We start from the raw sequence: 22,155 nt of genomic DNA, 5'->3' as shown, positions 1-22,155 counted from the left end.
CATAGGTGCACCAGATAAAGTGTAACGTTAATCTGTTTACAGGTGAGTCTCTCTGCTGAGATCAGACTCATGCTGTTTGTCTTGTAGGAGAGGAATGTAGTTATTCTTAGTGGGGCAAGTGGCCTAGTTTACCTCTCTCCCTCTGTTCCCTTCAAACCTATGCGTTCTGTAGTCTATCTCTCTCATGATAATGCATCTTGGCCTTGGCATATCCTGGATTCTGGGGCCTCAATAAATCAGCCTGTCACCATGAGCCAGACTGGAGGAGCTGCTTTGCTACATTTTATTTTTAAATGTCTCAAAGCTCAGCTTTTTCACCCCAGCTATTTATTCAGCGAGTGCGAGGCAGGTCAAGGTTGTCCCAGATAGAGAGAGAGAGAGACAGAAAAAGAGACAGAGAGACTGGCCTGTATAAGAATTTGTCCTGGTTAGTCATGCGAAATAGTTTGGCTATGCACAGCCTGTGTTGGGTGTGGGGTGAGGTCACCTGGACTATTGTGTTTCTCTATAGTTAGCATAGACGATAGTAAATATTCATATTTGTTAACTACTTGTAACAAAGTAAAACATAGATGGATGAGTATTTTCAAACCAGAATGTTTCTGTCTAAAGGAATCTGCTTTGTACAGTTACATTTTAGCTATTCATTTGTATTCAATATTGTTACAAACAGATAACACAGCATTTTGGAATGCAATTCCTAAAATAAATTTGTGTTCACACTGTGTCTGTGTTCTGACCCCCAGGAGCTGGATGAGGCAGAGTGTAACGGCTTGTCCTCAGTCCTGGTGACGCAGGATTATAATGCCGTGAAGGAGGATGAAATCTGCGTGGTGGTGGGAGAGAAGGTGCAAATTCTGGCGTCCAATCAACAGAACATGTGCCTGGTGTACCGACCCGCAAACAGCCAATCACCCGCTGCAGAGGGCTGGGTGCCGGGACACGTGCTGTCCTCCACCCGGTAAAACCAAGCCCTCTTCTCCTCCACCTCAAAATAAAGACCTCCAGTCACTTCTCAACCAATCAGCATTCACCTTTCAGTTTCACTACAGTGGACTCTCTGCCAGGAAGACTTTAAAAGACATGCTCCACCTTGGGTTCTTGTTGGCCGAACAAAATAATAAAAAAAAAAAACGGACTTTTGCCTTGTCCTTGCTGCAGTACCTCCGAACTGGAGAGAAGGCTTGGATATGACATCACTTCCTGCTGTGGAAGAAAATGAAAATTGACATTTGAATAATAATAATGATGATGAAGATGATAATAAACAATAATAATAATAAAGATTGTGTTGTATAGAGAGGAGCTCAAGGTGAAATTGTTAGTGCATTAAGTGTGGATGCTTTTGAATGTTAGTGTTCTACTGTTTTTCATCGCCATTCTCCATTGCTCTGAAACGGACATTTCCCTCCAGAGAGAAGTCTCTCTCCATTTCTCTCTTTCTCAGCCGTCTATGCCAAGTCATTTGCACACTGTGTACTATATTTTCTTGTGTTGAAATTATTTTTTTGAAAGCTTTTTAAAAAAAAATGTCTTTATGATTTACAGAAAATGAACGTGGCATTTATTTTTGTTTTTCCTTCACAATTTCAGTCTCCTGTAGAAGAAAACAAATGCTCGGCACTTTCCAAAAACAAATGTATCGCAAAGACGCCAAGTTGTGCAATATCACAATAGTCACAATGCTCATCATTGTACCTTTAATGTAACTAAGAATTTTAAATGTATTATTCTGTATCATTTTAAATTTGTACATAATATTTTTGACATTGCCATGATAGAAACATTACCAGAGGAAAATCTTAGCTGTTTGCCCTAAAGTATCAGAGAAATAATGGTAGTCCACACTTCCTCCTCAATCTGACAGTTATATTTACATTTGACATCTTTTGGAGTTAGTTGACAGATTTAGTTAAGAATCATCCAGATCATATCAGGCCAAAATGTTTACTGAGACTAGTTAATTCAAGTTGGTGTTGTCAAAGGAAGATCTTTATAATTGTCAGTATCTGCTTTAGCAGTTTCAGGTGGACTTATGGTTGCAACATCCTCCTGCAGAACTTTATGTGTACATAAAAAAAAAATTCCAGCAGGTATTTCACTTGTTAATCTCTGGAATGTGGTTAATAATAAAGCTGGCAATTTTTTGAGGTTGTTTTTTTTGGGGATTTGGAGTTATGGTAAAGAAATTACTCTGTTATAGCTACGGTTTCCGTGACATGAATAAGGCCAAGTCTGGGCCTACATTTAAGTGCTGAATCTGGGTCTAAGAACCTGGACAATGTGTTACATGATATAACAATGCAGTAATTAATGTCATAGTAATGTCTTCAGAGAAATTGTCCTTGCTTTCGAATTAGTCAAAATTTTTCAAATATTTTCATTTACAGATGTACTTTTTTTCAGACCTGATAATTATTTTCAATGTTCCATTATTATAGGGTGACCAGATGTCCTCTTTTACCCGGACATGTCCTCTTTTTTAGGTTTAAATAAATATGTCCGGGCGGAATTTCACAAACGTCCGGCATTTTGTTTTTCTAGAGCTTACATAGAACTTCGAGAAGTTTCGTTCACAAACTAGTCCCGCCCTCCCCTACTCCGATTGGTTCGCTTGAGTGAGAAGGGGGCGTGGTGAAATAGCCTAAAATCTTCTGATTGGACGTTCTGACTGTAGAGCTACCGTTATTGGTCGATAACCTTCTCTGTAAACATTTAATTGGTCAGTCTGCACGTCAGTAGTCTTCCACCACACTCGGAGACGTGTCCTCTTTTTCACCATCTCAGGCTGGTCACCCTAATTATTATGAAGATAATTTGACTATTCTGTGAACATTAGAAACGCTTAAGACATTGTAATATAGCATATAGCAATATTTTTACCAGCACAACTTAGTTGAGCTTACATGGATTGACTATGACTCACAGAGTACATTCTTGTGGGACCCAGGTGGGCTGCATATATTGGATAAATTCGGGCAACCCCGAGTCAGAATAACAGCAAATGCCACACACCCCAGAGTCTTTGCATATTATTTATCGCATATTTGTTTCAAACTTAATTAATTACCGTATTTAAAAACATAAAATGCCACAGCTAGCAACTGGAGTGTTCAGCTAGTGTTTTGTTCGGTTACGGCCTGCTGGTCGCTCAGTTCCCTCAAGTTTTTGTGGTGTTTCTCGAATATTCCAGCTGCCCGGAGAGTGTTTCCTGCCCTATTCCGCTTCATTTTAACACACAAATATATGAAATATTCAACACTGTCCTCACCGAGGACAGACGCGAAGGATGTGTCCTATTTTCTTATCTGCTTTCCGTTCTTATTCATGAACTGCAGGGAAAATGAGCAAGCTGCTCACAGTTGCTGCCGGCCAACAGAAAAATTCCCTTCATTTACAACAAGCCTAATACACGGACTTCGCTCAACGATTTAAATGTATGTCCTGCATTGACTCAATTCTGAATCAAGTAAATCAAAGCTCCTCCACCTTTTACTGAATCAGTTCACACTGAAGTGTCGCTGCTGCCCCCTGCTGGAATTAACTGTAGGACATCAGGCTACTCAACACTGTATGTCCTTCATAGTCAATAGACTGAGAAAGGCCTGTGGGAATACAGATAACGTGAATGTGCAAATGCAAACTAAATGTCAAATACATTAAAAATGAGCTCTCTAAGGGTTCTAAAATAAGTTGATAGGACAGACGATCAGTTTGACTAATATGATTGAGTAGAGCTATTAACTAGGTTAGCAGCATCTGTTGTACATTATTACACCTTTCTGGGGGAAAAAACGCTTCATGAATATTGTCATTAATTTATAAAAATAATAGGCCACATGTCCAGACTGAACTGTTGCTCGTTCCAGGTCTGGACTGAGGCTGGTTATTTGATGATGCCCACTGTAAGTCATCCTCTGGTGGTCCTTCAACAAATGTCACAGGAAAGTAACAACAGGGTGTAAATACATTTTGTTGGTGGATTTTTCTCAGTCTAGCTGTAAGTACATTTATCCGCTAATACCAGGGCAACACACATTAACTCACCCCTATGAAAATGAGTATGACAGTATTCTTAGAATCCAGTAATTATTTTTTTGTTAATTAAAATGGGCTCAGGTGGCACAGTGTTAGTGTCGCAGTGACACAGCTCCAGGGACCTGGAGGTTGTGGGTTCAATTCCCGCTCCAGGTGAGGAGTTTGGTGTGTTTTCCCCGTTTCCTCCATACGTGTGAGTGAATATGTGAGTGTGTGTCAACCTGTGAAGGACTGGCGCCCCCTCCAGGCTGTGTTCCCGCCTTGCACCCAGTGATTCTGGGTAGGCTCCAGACCCACCGCAACCCTGAACTGGATAAGCGCTTACAGACAATGAATGAATAAAATGGCTTATATTCAGTGAAAAAAAAAAATCAATAGTTCATTGAAATATATTTATTTTATAGGCAGTGCATTATGTCACAAAACATAAAAGTATTTCTATGACTTGTCTAGCTAAGGAACATCCTATTTATGTCATAAATTGTAAATGTTCTAGATGGGATTTATTCCTGCATCTAGTAAAATCACAAAAAGTAATATCATATATAATATATTTGCATAAAATTTCAAGGCATATCTGGTGTATTTTAAACATAAATAATTTCACTACACTAAGTGTCTAATACATTATGTTGAGAATTGTATAATGTTTTTACATAATATGAAAAAATAGTTACCATTTACTTTGTGTAAATATGTCATCGTGATCATTTAAAGATACCATTTCGAAATCCAACGTGTCGGTCCAACAGCAGCTAGATTTTAACTTAATTTATAAAACTACATTCCTAATAGATCTAACCCTAAATCTAAACCTAATCCTATAACCCTAAGTTTAAACAAAAAATCTGAGGCCACTGAGTTCAAATAATAAAAGATATTCTCCAAACACATGCTCACAATCACCCCCAGAGCTTAAATTACAAAGACAAGGATACAGACAAGATATGGTATCAGTAATACTTGGAAAATGGACGGTATTCCAGGTGTGCATAAGCACTCACAAATAAACGCACTTTCAGCTATTCAGACACAACTTACTCATATTATACAACTTATATTTGTCTAAACAAAACAGCTTTTAGGACTTGACTGGTTCTGGACACACACACAGACAGGGAATTTGTCCCTTACACAGTAAATATCTGAGGCAAGAGTCGGCATAATATTTATGTACAAAGGAGATTTCTAAGAAAGAGAAAGGGCAAAGTCTCAGAGTGTGAAGGTCGCAAAGCCAAGGTCTTGGATTATGTGAGAAAAATTAATCTCCACACTAAGAAGTAATAAGTCATCTGCCCCATCAGACAAGAGCCCAAAGAACGAAAAAAAAGCTTATCAGGGGCTCAAACAATTCAACTTTACACACTTTTGTATGCTTTCTACCAAATGTAGAAGTGTCTTTTGGTTCTGCACCAAGCGTGTGGAACAAGACAGTTATAGACCACCTGACATCTAACTGGGATTTTATCCCTAATTCTCCATAATCTTATTAATTAGGCATGGCCCAACCTGCTTGTGTGTTTACTTTGTAGCACACAATGAGTTCATTACATCACAATGAGGCAGAAAATAGCATATTTATCAAAATACCCTAAACCACCACCCTAAAAACATCATAAATATGTAAAAAAATATCTATGTATCATATCAACACTAAACTAAACAATGCACCATCATAAGATGGCATTCCTGAAGTCATCCAATAACAATATGTAGATTGTCTATGAAGTTGCATTACCTGACTTGGGAACGCACAAACTCCAGATGTAGATTTGGGAGAAACAGGTCATCGCTTTGAAAGCCTATAAAAGTACAGAAATTCCCTTCTATGTGAGTGTTTAAAATAACAGTGGACATTAAACACTCCTGTCTTGTGGTACTTTTCCACTGCATGGTACCTACAGTGCTCTACTCAACTCGGCTTTTTTGCTTTTCCATTTGGTAAACTGGGACATTTTTGGTACATGCTAGCTCATGATACTTGGGATTTGTAAAATCTCCAAGCGGTGCTTCACAACAACACCAGCTACATTTCGTGGTGAGTCGTAGTAGCTGAATACTAGACACAAGGTCCCAAAAGGCAAGTAGAGCAGAGTATAGATGAGTAGTGTAGGTACCATGCAGTGGAAAAGAGCATTTGTCACAGTGTCGACTGGCACAGATAACCACTGGATGCTGCCTGCAGTGTCCTCTCAGTTTCTGGGGATAAAACGCAGGCTGATAGGTTTGGAGGGGATCAGGAGGGTCCTAGTTTTTGGCTGTATGGAGGGGGATCCATCCACAGGATGAACTTCATACTGCTGCATCAGCTTGGGAAAGACAGGAGAAAGCTATTTGAATATGGGAACCATTAGGAGAATAAAATACAAATGTACTATAGGCATTCACCAAACTCTCATATTAGCCTTTAAGCTACTACTAAGTAATGTATGGGGATTTGACCCCCTCTCTGGTAGAAACGTGAAACTGCATGCAACTAGCATACTTTTTCAATAATAAAATTAACGAAACACCATTTAACAGCCAGGGTTGTCCAGACTTTGGCATACAACAGTATATAAAAATAAGTAGCAGTAATATAGGACTTACCCTGCTCAGAGTGAAGTACATCTCCAGTTCAGCCACTCTCTTACCCACACAAGCTCGCACCCCAACTCCAAACGGTATGGAGCTGTAAGGATGGTGCTGGGAGTAGGAGGGCATGCCCCTCAGCCAGCGCTCTGGCATGAAACGCTCTGGGTCAGGGAACTCATTCTCGTCATGACTCGCAGCGTAGTGACACAGGTGAAACTGTGTCTGATTGAAAAGGAAACACAAAGTTAGGATCTTTTTATTCTGTATTTATGTTTGTTTGTATTTATTTGTTAATATTAATAATTAATAATAAATATATGTAAAAACAATATATTTGTTTGTCTGTTGGATACTTCAAACAAACAAGAAATAGCTGGTTTTTACATTTTTCGGGAACCAGTAATTATCCACAACTACTTCAGTGTCGACAGTGAGGCGTCCGTTACCAGAGACAACTGGATACAATCTGCAACACACAAAGTCCTAGGACAGTTAGTCAATATGTTAATGGTGGAAAAATATGACAGAAATTAGCATCGAAATACCTAGTGACATTTACCTAATGCAAAATAAATGTTACAAATGAGTATAAAAATGAGTTGGAAATATTTTAGCGAGTATTTGGATCTGCAGTGAATATCTTTTTGGAGACTTCCCTAAGTTCAAAGGATTTTTTTTAAATACCCTTTTGTCCTCATTTGATCAGGAGACAAAATAAGGGATATATCCAAGTTTCAGCTGCTCTGTCTACACCGTCAGGGCCTCAGCCTTCCAGGAAACAACCTTTCTAGAAACACAAGGTGTGTCCAACTTATGTCCTATGGTGCAAAGTAACCCCACAGACAACTTTACTATAGTAATACACAGATCCCTAGAGTTCAGCCTTAAGGTTCTATTGTGTAGATTCTTTTGGCGTAAAAGCAAAGGATATTCAGAATATTTTAACTCATTTCCTATTTGTGATGTATCCAGGATCATTCACATTTGCATGTAAATAAAATACTGATATTTGCTCTAAAACATACTTTGACTTTGTTGAACACAATCTGATTTATGCATGTTTTTTTTTTTTTTTGTGTGGAAAGCTATTTTGGTTTAAAATATTAAATATAAAACTATTTAGAAAGTAAAATGATATTAATTTTAATCCGTTTAATCATTTTAGCCACATGTCTGTCAGGATCACGGAGCAGACTGACGGAGGTGGACGCACTTGCTAAAACACAGTATACTTTTTATTTAAACAAGATATAACAAAACAGAGAGACTTCGACAGAAAGACAACAAACAGGGAGCTAACAGAGACATGGACAAAGGGAGCTAAGCAGACTAAACTTGGACACGAAGAGCTAAACAGACTAAACCTAAGCACGGAGAGCTAAACAGGGCTAATGGGACAGACAGACTAGAGAGCTAAACAGACTGACACAGGACAGAGCTAAACAGACTAAAGAGGGATACAGACAAACTAGAGATACAGACAGACTGAAGGGAGCGAAACGACAATGACAGTGGAAACGAGAAACAGCAGAGACAAACAGACTAATCCTAAACACAGAGAGCTAAAGCAAACCGGACAGACAGACAGACTAGAGGGCTAAACAACATGACATGGGACATGAAACGAATGACCGACAAACAGGAAGCAAGACAAGGGAACTTAAATATATTACATGGACAAGAGACACCTGAGAGAGATAACGAGGGGGAGGGATTAGAAACAACACTGACGAGGACACGGAACAAAGGCGGGACATGGGCGGAGACATGGACAATAACAAACAGAGCGGGGAAAACAGACACGACAGGACAAGGGTGTGACAATGTCAAATATAGGTCAACGTGCTACAAATTTATTTGTTGTTTTACTATTATTATTGGTGCAATATTTTTTAAACTACAGAAACAGGATAAAGTGTGGCTGTGGTCTGCTCTCCCCCAATTCCTAAGGAATCAAATCTATATTTTGCTTATTTATTAAAAACTAAAACTGTAATATGTTCAGTTCAGTTTCTGTTCATCACTAAACAGAGTACAGTCTTTGTTTAAAAATGCTTCTCTTTAGCTCAGACATGTGGTCAGTCTTCAAAACGTTCTCAAACAATTCCTATAAGAAGTATTAGCTGATTCCTAAAGACTCAGTCATCCATCTGGAGTCTGGAGCCTGCTACCTGAGTGTCTCTTTGATGACTGCTTTCAGGTAGGGCATTCGGCTTAGGTGCTCAATGGTGGGCAGCTGTTTGTCCGGACAGACAGATACCACCTCCTGGTACAGACGCTTCTGTATCTCCTGATCTCGAGCAAGATGGTACAACGTCCAGGACAGGGTGTTCGATGTCTGAGAGAACAAAAACAGCAACAAAGATTTATTAACACCTTGTCACGGCCAGACAGAGTGCAGACACACGCGGAATAAAAATAAAGGTTTTATTAAGCACAGATACAAAAGAGTGGTCTAAGGCAGGCAAGTTTCACAAAAAAAAAAAAAAAAAACAAAGGAGAATAGTATGAAGGCAAGACAAAAGGCAAGAACCAGAAAAACAGGCGTAGGGTCAGAAACACTGAGATCAAACAGGTTGAGATACACTTTGTAATGCAAAGGAATACTTTGTTGGCAAAACCCTGCAAAGACTGATCTGAGGACAGGGTTTATATAGTGTGGAGGACAGGTGTGAGTGATTAATACTCAGGGGAGTCACACCGGTGCAATGTCATGTGAGTGTGGCTGGAAGTCACGTGAGGATCCAGTGCTTCCTGGGAGTTTGATTTTGTGGAGGAAAGTTCCTTGTTAACTGGAACGGTAGGCGTGACTCCCCTAGAAGATGCCCATGTTGTCCAAAGTAATTCAGCTGTAGTTTTGCATGAAATATTTCTCACTTTTCCCTCATTAAAACAGAAAAACTATATCAAAAAATTCAAATATTGTATGGATATTTATAGTGAAATTTTCAGATGGCCTCTTATCACTCTCTCTGGCTGAATATAAATGACCCCTTGCTCCTCCCCATGCCGTGCACTATGCAGGTCATGCAACAGTGGATGTAGACACAATAGTTTTGAAAAAACAGAATCAGCATTTTTTTAAAATGGCTTACTGCAGCATTCAGCTACATGAATGTGAAGTTTTACTCATTTTTATACTACCCAGTACAGTCATACTGTGCCCTATGCAACATCAAAAATAATGCTGTGTAAAACCTTGTGGAAACCTGGATGTGGTTTGAGCAGGATGAGGTAAGATTATATTGATTTCTAGTGTTTGTCTGCAACAGCCTGATAATGCAGTTAAATTGTACAAACAAGATATTGATAAGCATCCAAGGTAAGCATCCTGATTGGGACAGGTGACTTGGCCTGACTCTCTTCAAGGCGTAATGTTGGCTAAGGAGAAGTGAGAGAGTAGTTAGGAATAGAAAGATGTATGGCCTAATATTCCATAACGTCTGGGACTTGGGGACATCTGAGACATGATGTAATGGTAACAGAAAAAGTGTATGTGACAAATGCCCTATAAATACTGCCAGCAATTAATAAACTAGGGATTGGAGTGAATACTTGGCTCTCTCTTTATTCCTCTCATTTCACCTCAGGCCTGAGAATCATTTTGGAACGCAGTCTTCCTTCCTGGTGGCACTTAGACAATTGCCATAACAGTAACCAACCGTTACAAAACTATAGAAAGCATAGATGGCTCAGGCACAGGTTCAGACAAATAGCAAGAATGTAAATGAACTCCACCTTGCTCTGTTTGAATGTGAATTCCCATTACATGCGCTCATGTTTGGTTTGTTATAACAATGTGGAAAAGCAATAATAGGAATGTTCTAGATGTCTTGGCAAATACCCACAAATAACCTTTGCACTACACTTATACACGATGTAAACAAGTTTGCACTCATAGAACATTTGTGTGCAGTTGTGTGCGATTATACATCACTGTACGACGTATAACGACATGTGTTATCGCATTTAACCCATCTGTGGCAGTAAACACACACACACTGAGTAGCCAAGTCTAGTAATTATAAGCAGTGTCTTGAAAACTACATGTATAATGGACATGTATATAGTGTATATTACTTAATGATGTATTACAGACATATAGACACATATTCTTGCCAAACATTCCAATGGAATGGAACACATGCACACACACATATACACACACAGGCACAAACACGTACATACCGTGTCGACACCTCCCAGCAGTAGTTCAGTTATGGTGATGTACACTTCACTCAGGGAGAGTTTGTTGCTGGCGAGCAGGTACGTGAGGTACATGCCCTCCACCTTCTCTCCACGTTGTACCTGCTCATCCATCTGCTGCACCTTCTTGTCAATCAAATGACGGGCTACGCACATTAAACAACACACATATAAAACACGTATTAAAACTGAGGAACAAAGCCGTTTGTGTTATCTTATTAAGAAATACTTACTAAGAAAGGCTACAAACCAATCACTGATGAAATTACGGGAAGTATTTCAGTGATATTACGACACTGACCAGGGTTTTCAAGTCCACACTGGAGATACGTGTAGGTGTATTTATGAGTGATTTCTTTGCAGCAATTGACTGCACGGTTGTACTACCACTCTAAAGTATGAGATCAGTGCTTTTAACTGTGTAAATAAATGTAATGTGCTGACTGGTTAAAATATATTACTTTGAATACTTCAAACTGTTTTGAACTGATTTTCGATAAACATGACTTTAAAGAATACATTCATATTATACTTTTAAATTAAAACTTCAAAAAAATCAATATACTGAATATAAGCTAATTTTTGTATAAAATAATCCCCCCATGATCAACACATAATGATGAACAGCCATTATACTGACATCTACTGATCAGGATGTATCAAAGATTCTGTACTATGACCCCCACGCACCCAAGACATTTTACAAACAAAGTGACAGACTGCACCATTAAACACAACATTCATTCATTATTTGTAACCCTTATCCAGTTCAGGGTCGCGGTGGGTCCAGAGCCTACCTGGAATCATTGGGTGCAAGACGGGAACACACCCTGGAGGGGGCGTCAGTCCTTCACAGGGCAACACACACACACTCACACCTACGGACACTTTTGAGTCGCCAATCCACCTACCAAGGTGTGTTTTTGGACTGTGGGAGGAAACCGGAGCATCTGGAGGAAACCCACGTGGACACAGAGAACACACCACACTCCTCACAGAGAGTCACCCGGAGGAAACCCACACAGAAACAGGGAGAACACACCACACTCCGCACAGACAGTCACCCGGAGGAAACCCATGCAGACACAGGGAGAACACACCACACTACGCACAGACAGTCACCCGGAGGAAACCCACGCCGACACAGGGAGAACACACCACACTCCTCACAGACAGTCACCCGGAGAACACCCACACAGACACAGGGAGAACACACCACACTCCGCACAGACAGTCACCCTGAGGAAACCCACACACACACAGGGAGAACACACCACAGTCCACACAGACAGTCACCCGGAGGAAACCTACGCAGACACAGGGAGAACACACCACAGTCCACACAGACAGTCACCCGGAGGAAACCCACGCAGACACAGGGAGAACACACCACATTCCTCACAGACAGTCACCCGGAGGAAACCCACGCAGACACAGGGAGAACACACCACACTCCTCACACACAGTCACCCAGAGGAAACCCACAAAGAAACAGGGAGAACACACCACACTCCTCACAGACAGTCACCTGGAGGAAACCCACGCAGACACAGGGAGAACACACCACACTCCTCACAGACAGTCACCCAGAGGAAACCCACAAAGAAACAGGGAGAACACACCACACTACGCACAGACAGTCACCCGGAGGAAACCCACGCCGACACAGGGAGAACACACCACACTCCTCACAGACAGTCACCCGGAGAACACCCACACAGACACAGGGAGAACACACCATACTCTGTACAGACAGTCACCCGGAGGAAACCCACACAGACACAGGGAGAACACACCACACTCCTCACAGACAGTCACCCAGAGGAAACCCACAAAGAAACAAGGAGAACACACCACACTCTGCACAGACAGTCACCCGGAGGAAACCCACACAGACACAAGGAGAACACACCACACTCCTCACAGACAGTCACCCGGAGGAAACCCACGCAGACACAGGGAGAACACACCATACTCTGCACAGACAGTCACCCGGAGGAAACCCATGCAGACACAGGGAGAACACACCACACTACGCACAGACAGTCACCCGGAGGAAACCCACGCAGACACAGGGAGAACACACCACACTCCGCACAGACAGTCACCCGGAGAAAACCCACGCAGACACAGGGAGAACACACCACACTCCTCACAGACAGTCACCCGGAGGAAACCCACGCAGACACAGGGAGAACACACCACACTCCTCACAGACAGTCACCCGGAGAAAACCCACGCAGACACAGGGAGAACACACCACACTCCTCACAGACAGTCACCCGGAGGAAACCCACACAGACACAGGGAGAACACACCACAGTCCACACAGACAGTCACCCGGAGGAAACCCATGCAGACACAGGGAGAACACACCACACTCCTCACAGACAGTCACCCGGAGGAAACCCACGCAGACACAGGGAGAACACACCACACTCCTCACAGACAGTCACCTGGAGGAAACCCACAAAGAAACAGGGAGAACACACCACACTCTGCACAGTCACCCGGAGGAAACCCACACAGACACAGGGAGAACACACCACACTCCTCACAGACAGTCACCCGGAGGAAACCCACGCAGACACAGAGAGAACACACCACACAGACAGTCACCCGGAGCGGGAATCGAACCCACAACCTCCAGGTCCCTGGAGCTGTGTGACTTTGACACTAACCTGCTGCACCACCGTGCTGCCCTTAAACAAGAAATATGTTCATGTATTTTTTTATGAAGTTATTCATTATATAGCGCACCTACGTCAAAGAGATCATCCCAGGCCTGTACAAACTGCGTCCAGAATGGAAAAATTTTACGAGTCCAACGTGGGAAGAACAGGACGGTCTCAGAGAGGGTCAGCATGTTGTTGGCTGCTGCGATAAATCTGAGGGTGTCTTTAGGAATTTCCTCCTGGAGGCATCCCAAGCGTGTTTCAAAGAGGACAGAGGAAATTCCTGAACATGCACATAAAAACAAATACACGTAAACACGGGCGCGCGCACACACACACACACACACACACACACACACACAAACACACCCAAAGAGAATAAAAAGGGTCTTTGTTAATGCTTTGGTAAATGATCCTGTGAAACCCATTTTCATAAAACTTTAATAGTGCATTTATAAAGCGTTATATGGCAATTTATATAATGCTACCTTATCGTGCCTGTTATAAATACGCTTATGTCACTTGTTATAATGATATGAAGAATATGTACCATATTTCAATAAGACTGTGCAAAAAAGAATTAAATGTGTCTCCCACATTGAGAGTAGCATTTGTCTATTCAAATAACTAAAGAGAAGCTGGACATAAAACCAGAAATAGCTGCCAAGACATAACAAAAAGGTCATTATTCATTCATTGTCTGTAACCGCTCCTCCAGTTCAGGGTCGTGGTGGAGCCAGAGCCTACCCAGAATCACTGGGCACACTCTTTTTTTCACCCTATGTTAAGAAAGACTATTTAGACCTATAAGGACATAATCTGGTGTTTTAAGAGATGAATCATGTTTCAGAAGGACCAGCGTTCATATCAGGCACAATGAGACTATGGACTATAATTTTTTCACAAACCTTCTTTTAAACTTCCTCACTAAGACAAAGGACTGTCTACTGAAAAATCCATACAAGACTATAATATCTGAATGCCTATTACAATTTTATAACCTGTTATAAAAATAGTGTTTAAGCTAAAGGTGGTACAATGTTTCCTCAGTATTATTTTTCTTCCCTGGAAAAGGTTAGTCTTTCCTTAAATTTTTTTTTTTTTGATAATGGCAAAACAATTGCTTTCTTCAAATTTGAAAACATGTATAAACCTCTCTGGACCAAGTCTGGGCTTTAGGAAGGATGACTACTATTAGTGTGGAATGCACAGCAACGCACAACACAATGATGAACATTTGTCAGCTGGTGTTATTCATAATGGTTTAGTTTTGTAGCAATTGCAACAAAATTAATGACAAAAATGGTCTGATTTTTGAATATACCCTAAAAAATATTTACTTCCTAGAACCATAATAAAACTTCAGTAGAGTATATTGATACCAAGAACTTACTGAACCTTTCGCATGTATATTATTAAGTTTGTCCCTTGGAGAAGATATTTTCATTTACATGTGGGGCTTATACTTTGCTTCTGACTGGAAGTGCCTGAAACCAAAAATATCTAGTAGCCTCATTTTTGTGACTGAGTATATCCCAATTTGAACAGGATTCTTTTTACCTGGTGAGTATCACTGTGATTTTAGTCCCGTCCGAATAGACCATTTCAGTCATTTGTCTAAAGTGCACGGACCTGTTTTTGGAGTCTTTTACCTATAGTAAAATGAGCAGTAAAAACAACCCCCGTTTAGGCCTATATTACACCCAAGAGAACTAGCACTAGGTGAACTAGGTGCCCGAGGAAACATTTAGTGATGTAAAGTACTGCAGAAATCATAGAATTTAAATGGTTTAAATTAACAGGTACAAAACCTGTGTGTGAGGACTATGTTTTTTTGCCATCATATCACCCCTTATCAGTAATGAAGGACCGGAAGGTCATTGAGGGCTGGATATTTTTGATATTTTTGAAGCAACTGGATAATCTTTACTGAAATCCTGTGGTACAATGATATTACCCTTGATCCCCACGTACAACTAATGCTTTTTGAATAGGGCTTCCTAATTACGTTCAGCTGCATTTTAAACAGATATATAATATCTGCAAGCCTGAACATGAGGACTGGACAAAATCGACAAATTTCCATGTTTGACGTACAGATTTTAAGCAATAAAAGGCCATTTTGGTACTACACAATTGTTCTTTTCCACCTCTCTGACCTTCAAAGCCAAATTTGTAGAGCTCTGAGGCAAGGTCGTTGACAGTGTTCTTGTCCTGGCTGCGCAGTCGCAGTCTCTCCAGTCGTTCCAGCAGGTCTGTTACCACGTTGTGAATAACCGGCGCAAATGCAGATACTTCCTGAAGCTTCAGCATCTTTGGGTTCAGTGCACTTCGTAGGCGGTACCACTCGGTGCCCGTGCTGAAGAAGACACAAATAATTACTGCCAAAACTGTCATTTACTGTCATTATAAACAGCAGCAACCCCCCACCTGTCCAGAATTAGGGGGCCTAGGCAACACAAATTTTTCTAGTTTGACCTACAGCCATTCAAATCCAGTTTTTAAATGGCAAAGACTTACTTTAATGACTCTGTGCTACTGCAATAGCACTTTTGTTTATCACAGAATAACCTTAGTAAAAAAAAAACCAAACAGACAATATCAGCTTCATCAGTGACAAAAGCAGCATGGTCATCCGTTCATGTAGAAACCTGCTGCTGTATGAATTTAACTGTTAACATATTTGCCTATGTGCACTGTTTGTTACTGATGGCTTCCACTAGAGGTCAGACCAGAGAACACAGGCAATTCACATAAGGTAAAAATGGCACCACTCCAGGAGAATTATTCATTCATTCATTCATTATCTGTAACCCTTATCCAGTTCAGTGTCGCGGTGGGTCCAGAGCCTACCTGGAATCATTGGGGGCAAGGCAGGAATACACCCTGTAGGGGGCGCCAGTCCTTCACAGGGGCAACACAGACACACACACATTCACTCACACCTACAGACACTTTTGAGTTGCCAATCCACCTACCAACATGTTTTCCGGAGGAAACCCACACGGACACGGGGAAAACACACCCCACTCCTCACAGACAGTCACCCGGAGCGGGAACCGAACCCACAACCTCCAGGTCCCTGGAGCTGTGTGACTGCGACACTACCTGCTGCGCCACCGTGCCTAGTTCCAGGAGAATTAGCCTTTGAATAATTTAATAACCAAAGTCAAACTTCGACGACAACTGTGCCTTTGTAGATGGTGTGTAAAGCCTCTAAATCAAAGATGTATGGTACTGTTTTGATGATGAGTGCCTACTCTACCCTTAACGTCTTTGTGTGTACTTCACATTATACGCTTAGCATTCATTTCTGATTCTGTGCACAACTAATGCACCAAACGGATGCAGGACACGTGAGGCCATCACAGCACAAACCCTGAAAATATAACTCTAGTCTATGGTGCTTGTGGGAGACTGGAGGGTGAATCAATGAGCAGCTACCTAACAAAAGTATTAGCAGCAGAGCTGCAGTCATGTTTAGCCAGACACTGTTACTGTTCCAGCATAATGGAGCAGTGCTGCTCTGATGCACTTTTGGAATTCGGGCTACACTCCAGACTGCAGCTTAAAGTGAAACTGAATGCATTTCTTGTCAAAGAACCACCTAGAAATACTATGCATTTCCAATCACACATTTGGCTGTGACTAAGTACTAGGTCTGGCTTTTCATTTTCCCTTACTCATGTTCTCCTTGGTGAAAAAGCTGAAGTGGGTTTCTTTTTTTTGTTTTACACCACATCTTTTCATACGTCCATCTGAGGCATGTGGCGTGCTAAACCAACATGAAGCTGACCAAATGAGAAGTGAGAAGTGTTGATAGAGAGAGACTTACTCAACATGGAGGCCACAAGCCTGGCCCCTCAGTTCTCTGTACTCCTTCCAGTGTGGAAGAGCAGTGCGCACTGGGTAACGGCCCTCCTGCCGGATCACCTGTGATATAAGCTCTGCTGAGGCCACGTTCACAATGTCAAATGGGCCAAAACGAGAGCGCCAAATCGGGCCATACAGATGTTTGTGTGCAATCTACAGAAGAAGGCACAGGTAAAATAAGAGTCTATATTTACTTTACAAATATTCAAATGTATGCAAAGGTCCACAGGCATTGTTTATAACTGTACATGTCAAAACAAGTAAGTAACATAATGAAAATGAAAATATGTCACCAACTTAAATGTGGTTTTTCTATGACTCATCTTTCTTGCAACAAACAACATATCTATTTGCAAAGCTTAAAATGCTGAAATAATGAATATAAATTGTAATTATAATTGCAAATTGTTTCACAGTTAGACTTTACACTGCAGGTATTCTGTGGAGGGGGTATGTACTATTTTTCCTTTTCAGAAAATCAACCAAAAAACATTTGATCATGGAACGTGTCCCAAATATGCCCTTAAAAGTGATCACACCAGTGACACAACGACTACCACCCTGTGTCACTTAGTACTTTTTCTAGTACTACATAACAAACATTACTAGACAAAACTAGACAACTGTTTTTCTTCAGCTGTCTAGCTTGTTTCCTGAAGTCGTGAGACAGTGATCATATCACACTTCATTTCACTTTGAGACACAATGCTTGCTGAGCTCAAACCGTTTGTCAACAGCTATCAAGGGAAGGAAACCGTACTTCACTAAAGAAAGGAAGCTAAATGATTATGTGCATCTGGATTCAGCCAAAATCAAAATAATAAATGAAATAAATAAAATAAAATAACACCAAATTGGTACATAATTCACTACAGAATTGCAGAACACTTTAGTACAGTGGTTCTCAATCCTGATCCTGGAGTACCACTGCCCTACCTATTTTATTTCAGGACCAGAACTGAGAAACACGCTCTTAGTACAACCAGAATCTACCAGCATTAAATAACAGGCCCTGTTCTTGTCTTTTTTTTTTTCTTTAGCCCAAATCTAACCAGCAAATCCAGAAACACAGAAATGAGCAACAACAAAGGAAGGTACAAACTGAACCAACAGGACACAGAGAAATTCAAAGCAGGACTCTCATTATTACACAATTATAAACAAATACTTATTAAAAACATTAGAATTTACATTCATGCAGGTTATTACTAAGCCACACTAACTTTTGAGAGTGTATTGTGATCATTAAAAGAGAGGAAACCCACACAAGCAGGTTCTCAAAAATGTACACATTCTTGTAGTTATACTATTCACAAATATGAATAGAATCCTATATGAAGCATAATGTTTAGTACATTATTAGTGTCTTTCAAACACCTTAAAACCAGTCATCAGAATGCACAGGTATTTAACATTTCACTGCACTATATTCAGTATATTCACTGTAATTTGGCTAAAAGTGCATTTGGTCAGTGTTCAATGTTATGTTCAGGAAAGCATGTTAATTATCTTATTATCATAATTTATTTTTAATTGTAAAAACATCATACATTTTCCAAATCTTACAGTAACTGTGAAGTATTTTAATAATTGGACCTTTGTGAACAGAAACTCTACCCACAAATAAACTCTGACACAGTTCAGAGCACCTTATTTGTGCTGAATGTAATGTAAGGAATGCTGCAGGGCTTGAGATAAACTCCTGTGGGTGTAATAAAAGGAATAATCTTACAGTGATCTGAGCTACTGGTTCTCCAAAACATTCAGACAGGTTTGAAAATACTAGTCAGTCAGGCAGATCCCATGTTTATTTTGAAATGCAAGAGCAGGGTAACCAGATGTCTCCGGGAGGGGGGGTGCTTTTAAGTCCATTACACCTTTATTTGCTACACAAAACATGGGAATTTCCTTTTTAATTCATCCGAGAACTTACATTTACGTTTCGGCATAGCTGCTCGAGATGAGGGTAAGTACATGAGCTTTGTCTGACGTAAACAAAGACTACTGACGTGCAGACTGACCAATTAAATGTTTACAGAGAAGGTTATCGACCAATAACGGTAGCTCTACAGTCAGACCGTCCAATCAGAAGATTTTAGGCTACTTCACCACGCCCCCTTCTCACTCAAGCGAACCAATCGGAGTAGGGGAGGGCGGGACTAGTTTGTGAACGAAGCGCTTCTCGAAATTCTATATAAGCTCTAGAAAAACAAAATCCCGGACGTTTGTGAACATTTTTTAAGTCTGAAAAAGAGGATATGTCCGGGTAAAAGAGGACCACTGGTCACCCTAGGCTAGAGAAATTACATTAACTGTGTCTATTTACGAGATACACTTGCATTTTATGATGTAATTAATTTCTACACTACATTTTCATCCTCTTTTAATCCGATTTTTATTTATTTGTTATTAACTAGAAGATTCTAAATATGTATGAGCTCTGTTCTGATCCACTGTCAACTTTATAGTGCCCGTTTCTAACTGCTGTCCACACTAAAATAATCTTACAACATCATACACGGGAAAGGCGTAAGGGCTGCATGCTGCTTTACGTAGATTACTACATTACAATATGCAACCGTTTGGAAACCTCTGTTCAAAATTAAGTTACCACATATAGCGCTAAATATTATCAGAACGTGACTGGAGCATAAATAATATAGAACATTTTTATCAAAAATGTTAAATTCAACAAATAAATGCTCCTCAACATTACATATTTGAAGTTATTCCAATAAAAACAAAAATCCTAATGTCTTAAAAGTGGCGTAGGTCCAGCTCCATTTGTCTGCAGCTCGAAAAATAAACATTAGGGTAATGATAAATGAACTGTTAATGTTTTGTTAAAATAAAATATCAACCCAAAAGGCTGTTAATAGCTGCCCAGGAACAACAACAGATCAAATATTAGCTTTCTCGGTTACGTTAAGTTCATTTACTGTACTGCTGAGACCGTTTATTAACGAAAAAAGAGGAGAAAGTATAAATTTCTGACCTGCAATGAATGGCTCTTATCCGCGTATCCCTTCACAAACAGCCAGTAAACTGTGGTGGCGAGGCTGGGCCCATGAAGGTCGTCTATGGTCTTCAGTTTCCCCGGTGATGCGGTAACCGACTGCTGGTTCAAGTCGCTGCTTTGCGCCTTGAGGCTCCGCGCCCCTGCGGGCGGAAGCATAGCAACTGGCCGACACAGAGGAGCTGCGAGGCGCTTAGGAGTCAACACACGGATAGCCGTCATGATGGAGATCCAGTGACGAATAGACTACTCGGAGACCAGTAAACAGGCGCTGCGCACAATGGATTCGCCCCGCCCCCTCCGCGCACTGATTGGACCGAAGTTCAGATCAGAGAGCGGTGATTGGCTAAAAGTTTTGGCATTAAATAGTAGCAGTAAAAGCCACCCACGAACAAATGAACCACTGTGTACATTTCCACTGACCTATGGATCGCTGTATTGTAATTATACCGACTGTAACTTAATCATGACATGTTAAACACGAGTCACAAGCCTATCATTTTAAAATCCAGAGAGCACTAGAATAAAGAAAAAAGCTTGCTTTAGATTGGCTTAAGGAAAATATAAAGTTAAAAAAAAATAAAGAAAGAAAATAAAAAGTAAATTAAATTTTAGAAAAAGTTTGTCCTGTTTCTTGTTTTGAGTCCTAAAGCCCTCTTTGAAGATGTGTAAAGTTTTGTGACTTCTTGGAAAGGTGAACAAGTGTTGTACGTCGTCAAAATGTTGTATTCTTCTATTTGCTTTCAACTTCAGCATTTTCAAATGCAGGTGACTCAAAAGCACTTCCACTGAGTCTTAACAAACAGAAAGACCAAAACGACTAGCTTCTTTTCCATTTCTTAACTCAAATCTCAATTTGGTTTTGGATGAAACATCACAGGATCACAATGGATTACATTTAAATTCCCCTTTAACAGGTTCCTACTTTTGGTTCGTCACCTTTCTGTGAAAATCTGAGCTAGCCGGCATAAGCATTAGTGAGGTGAGCTACTGATAACTGATGATTAATGCAATCATTCAATATCAGCAGGTCACCCTTTGATCCACAGCCTACCATTGTATTTTCATTCATTCATTATCTGTAACCCTTATCCAGTTCAGGGTCCAGAGCCTACCTGGAATCATTGGGCGCAAGGCAGGAATACACCCTGGAGGGGGCGTGCCCAGTCCTTCACAGGGCAACACACACTCACACCTACGGACACTTTTGAGTCACCAATCCACCTACCTACCATTGTATAGTTAAGTGCTAATATGAGATGATTACAGATCTCTGTGATATTAAATTGAACTCTTTCATTTCAGACCACATAAATCTGGTTTAAACGTCTGACTATTACTTGGCATTAGGTGTGATAGCCTCTGGCTAATGTGCAGATGTTCCACAGTGATTCATTCTATTAGTCATTGCTTTTCAATGAAGTTTATTTAAGTGGTATACAGCTATGTTTAAAGCAGATAAGTTCATTAAACCCGTGTTGAAATTACTCTAATCCACAGAAGGGGGGGGGGGGGCACTTCTGGAAACCAGTGATCTACATTTAAAAAAATCTCAATCAGAACAAGAAAAAGATTAGTTTAACTAGAATAGACTGATTATCTTTTCCCATTCACGACCCAAAGACATTTTTTTACATATTATTCTTTGTGGATCTACGCAAATGGCAGAGCAAACAATAACCACAGCGAGGTGTACATTATCTGTCTCCTAGGAAATGTGAGTTGTGTGTTTGGTTGTGGTGGTGTAGTGTGCTTTCTAATCTCCATAAAAAT

At 40.6% G+C, this 22,155-nt stretch overlaps 2 protein-coding genes across 5 annotated transcripts in view; one reads left to right on the top strand and one right to left on the bottom strand.

The window, feature by feature from the left end:
- Positions 1 to 2,367, top strand: part of kalrnb (kalirin RhoGEF kinase b) — a 97,251-nt gene extending 94,884 nt beyond the window's left edge. Inside the window, exon 48 of one of the 3 annotated variants that reach the window (XM_066664878.1) lies at positions 747 to 2,367. In XM_066664878.1, the coding sequence (XP_066520975.1) occupies positions 747 to 965 (219 nt within the window). In that variant the 3' untranslated portion in view covers positions 966 to 2,367. The remainder of the gene's footprint in view (positions 1 to 746) is intronic. The other 2 variants (XM_066664876.1, XM_066664877.1) reach the window with 2 other exon arrangements.
- Positions 1,084 to 20,606, bottom strand: cyp27a2 (cytochrome P450 family 27 subfamily A member 2). 2 transcript variants are annotated; one of them, XR_010801913.1, is made up of 10 exons: positions 20,362 to 20,606; positions 17,329 to 17,519; positions 15,653 to 15,852; positions 13,579 to 13,776; positions 10,801 to 10,964; positions 8,784 to 8,950; positions 6,997 to 7,078; positions 6,628 to 6,834; positions 5,777 to 6,347; positions 1,084 to 1,206 (listed from the first exon to the last, which is right to left on the bottom strand). XR_010801913.1 is itself a non-coding variant. In XM_066664879.1 (9 exons), exons 1-9 carry the CDS (start codon positions 20,602 to 20,604, stop codon positions 6,231 to 6,233), a joined length of 1,569 nt encoding a protein of 522 aa, XP_066520976.1. In that variant the 5' UTR covers positions 20,605 to 20,606; the 3' UTR covers positions 4,426 to 6,230. The 2 variants fall into 2 exon arrangements, 1 of the variants encoding a protein (XP_066520976.1); XM_066664879.1 differs by lacking the exon at positions 1,084 to 1,206 and having other exon boundaries at positions 4,426 to 6,347.
- Between the last annotated feature and the right edge of the window lie 1,549 nt (positions 20,607 to 22,155).

The sequence above is a fragment of the Hoplias malabaricus genome, chromosome 3 (genome assembly GCF_029633855.1).
Source record: "Hoplias malabaricus isolate fHopMal1 chromosome 3, fHopMal1.hap1, whole genome shotgun sequence".
Lineage (NCBI taxonomy): Eukaryota > Metazoa > Chordata > Actinopteri > Characiformes > Erythrinidae > Hoplias > Hoplias malabaricus.
Note: the sequence above shows the minus strand (reverse complement) of the source record. Positions and strands in the feature narration are given on the sequence as shown.

What these genes read in the sequence shown, in the direction of transcription:
- cyp27a2 (XM_066664879.1), bottom strand. Translation starts at nt 20,604, where the DNA reads ATGACGGCTATCCGTGTGTTGACTCCTAAGCGCCTCGCAGCTCCTCTG. An exon ending in GCTTGTGGCCTCCATGTTGA is followed by an intron (nt 15,853 to 17,328) that starts GTAAGTCTCTCT and finishes TGTCTTCTTCAG; the next exon opens with CACGGGCACCGAGTGGTACC. An exon ending in GTCATCAAAGAGACACTCAG is followed by an intron (nt 7,079 to 8,783) that starts GTAGCAGGCTCC and finishes TGTGTGTTGCAG; the next exon opens with ATTGTATCCAGTTGTCTCTG.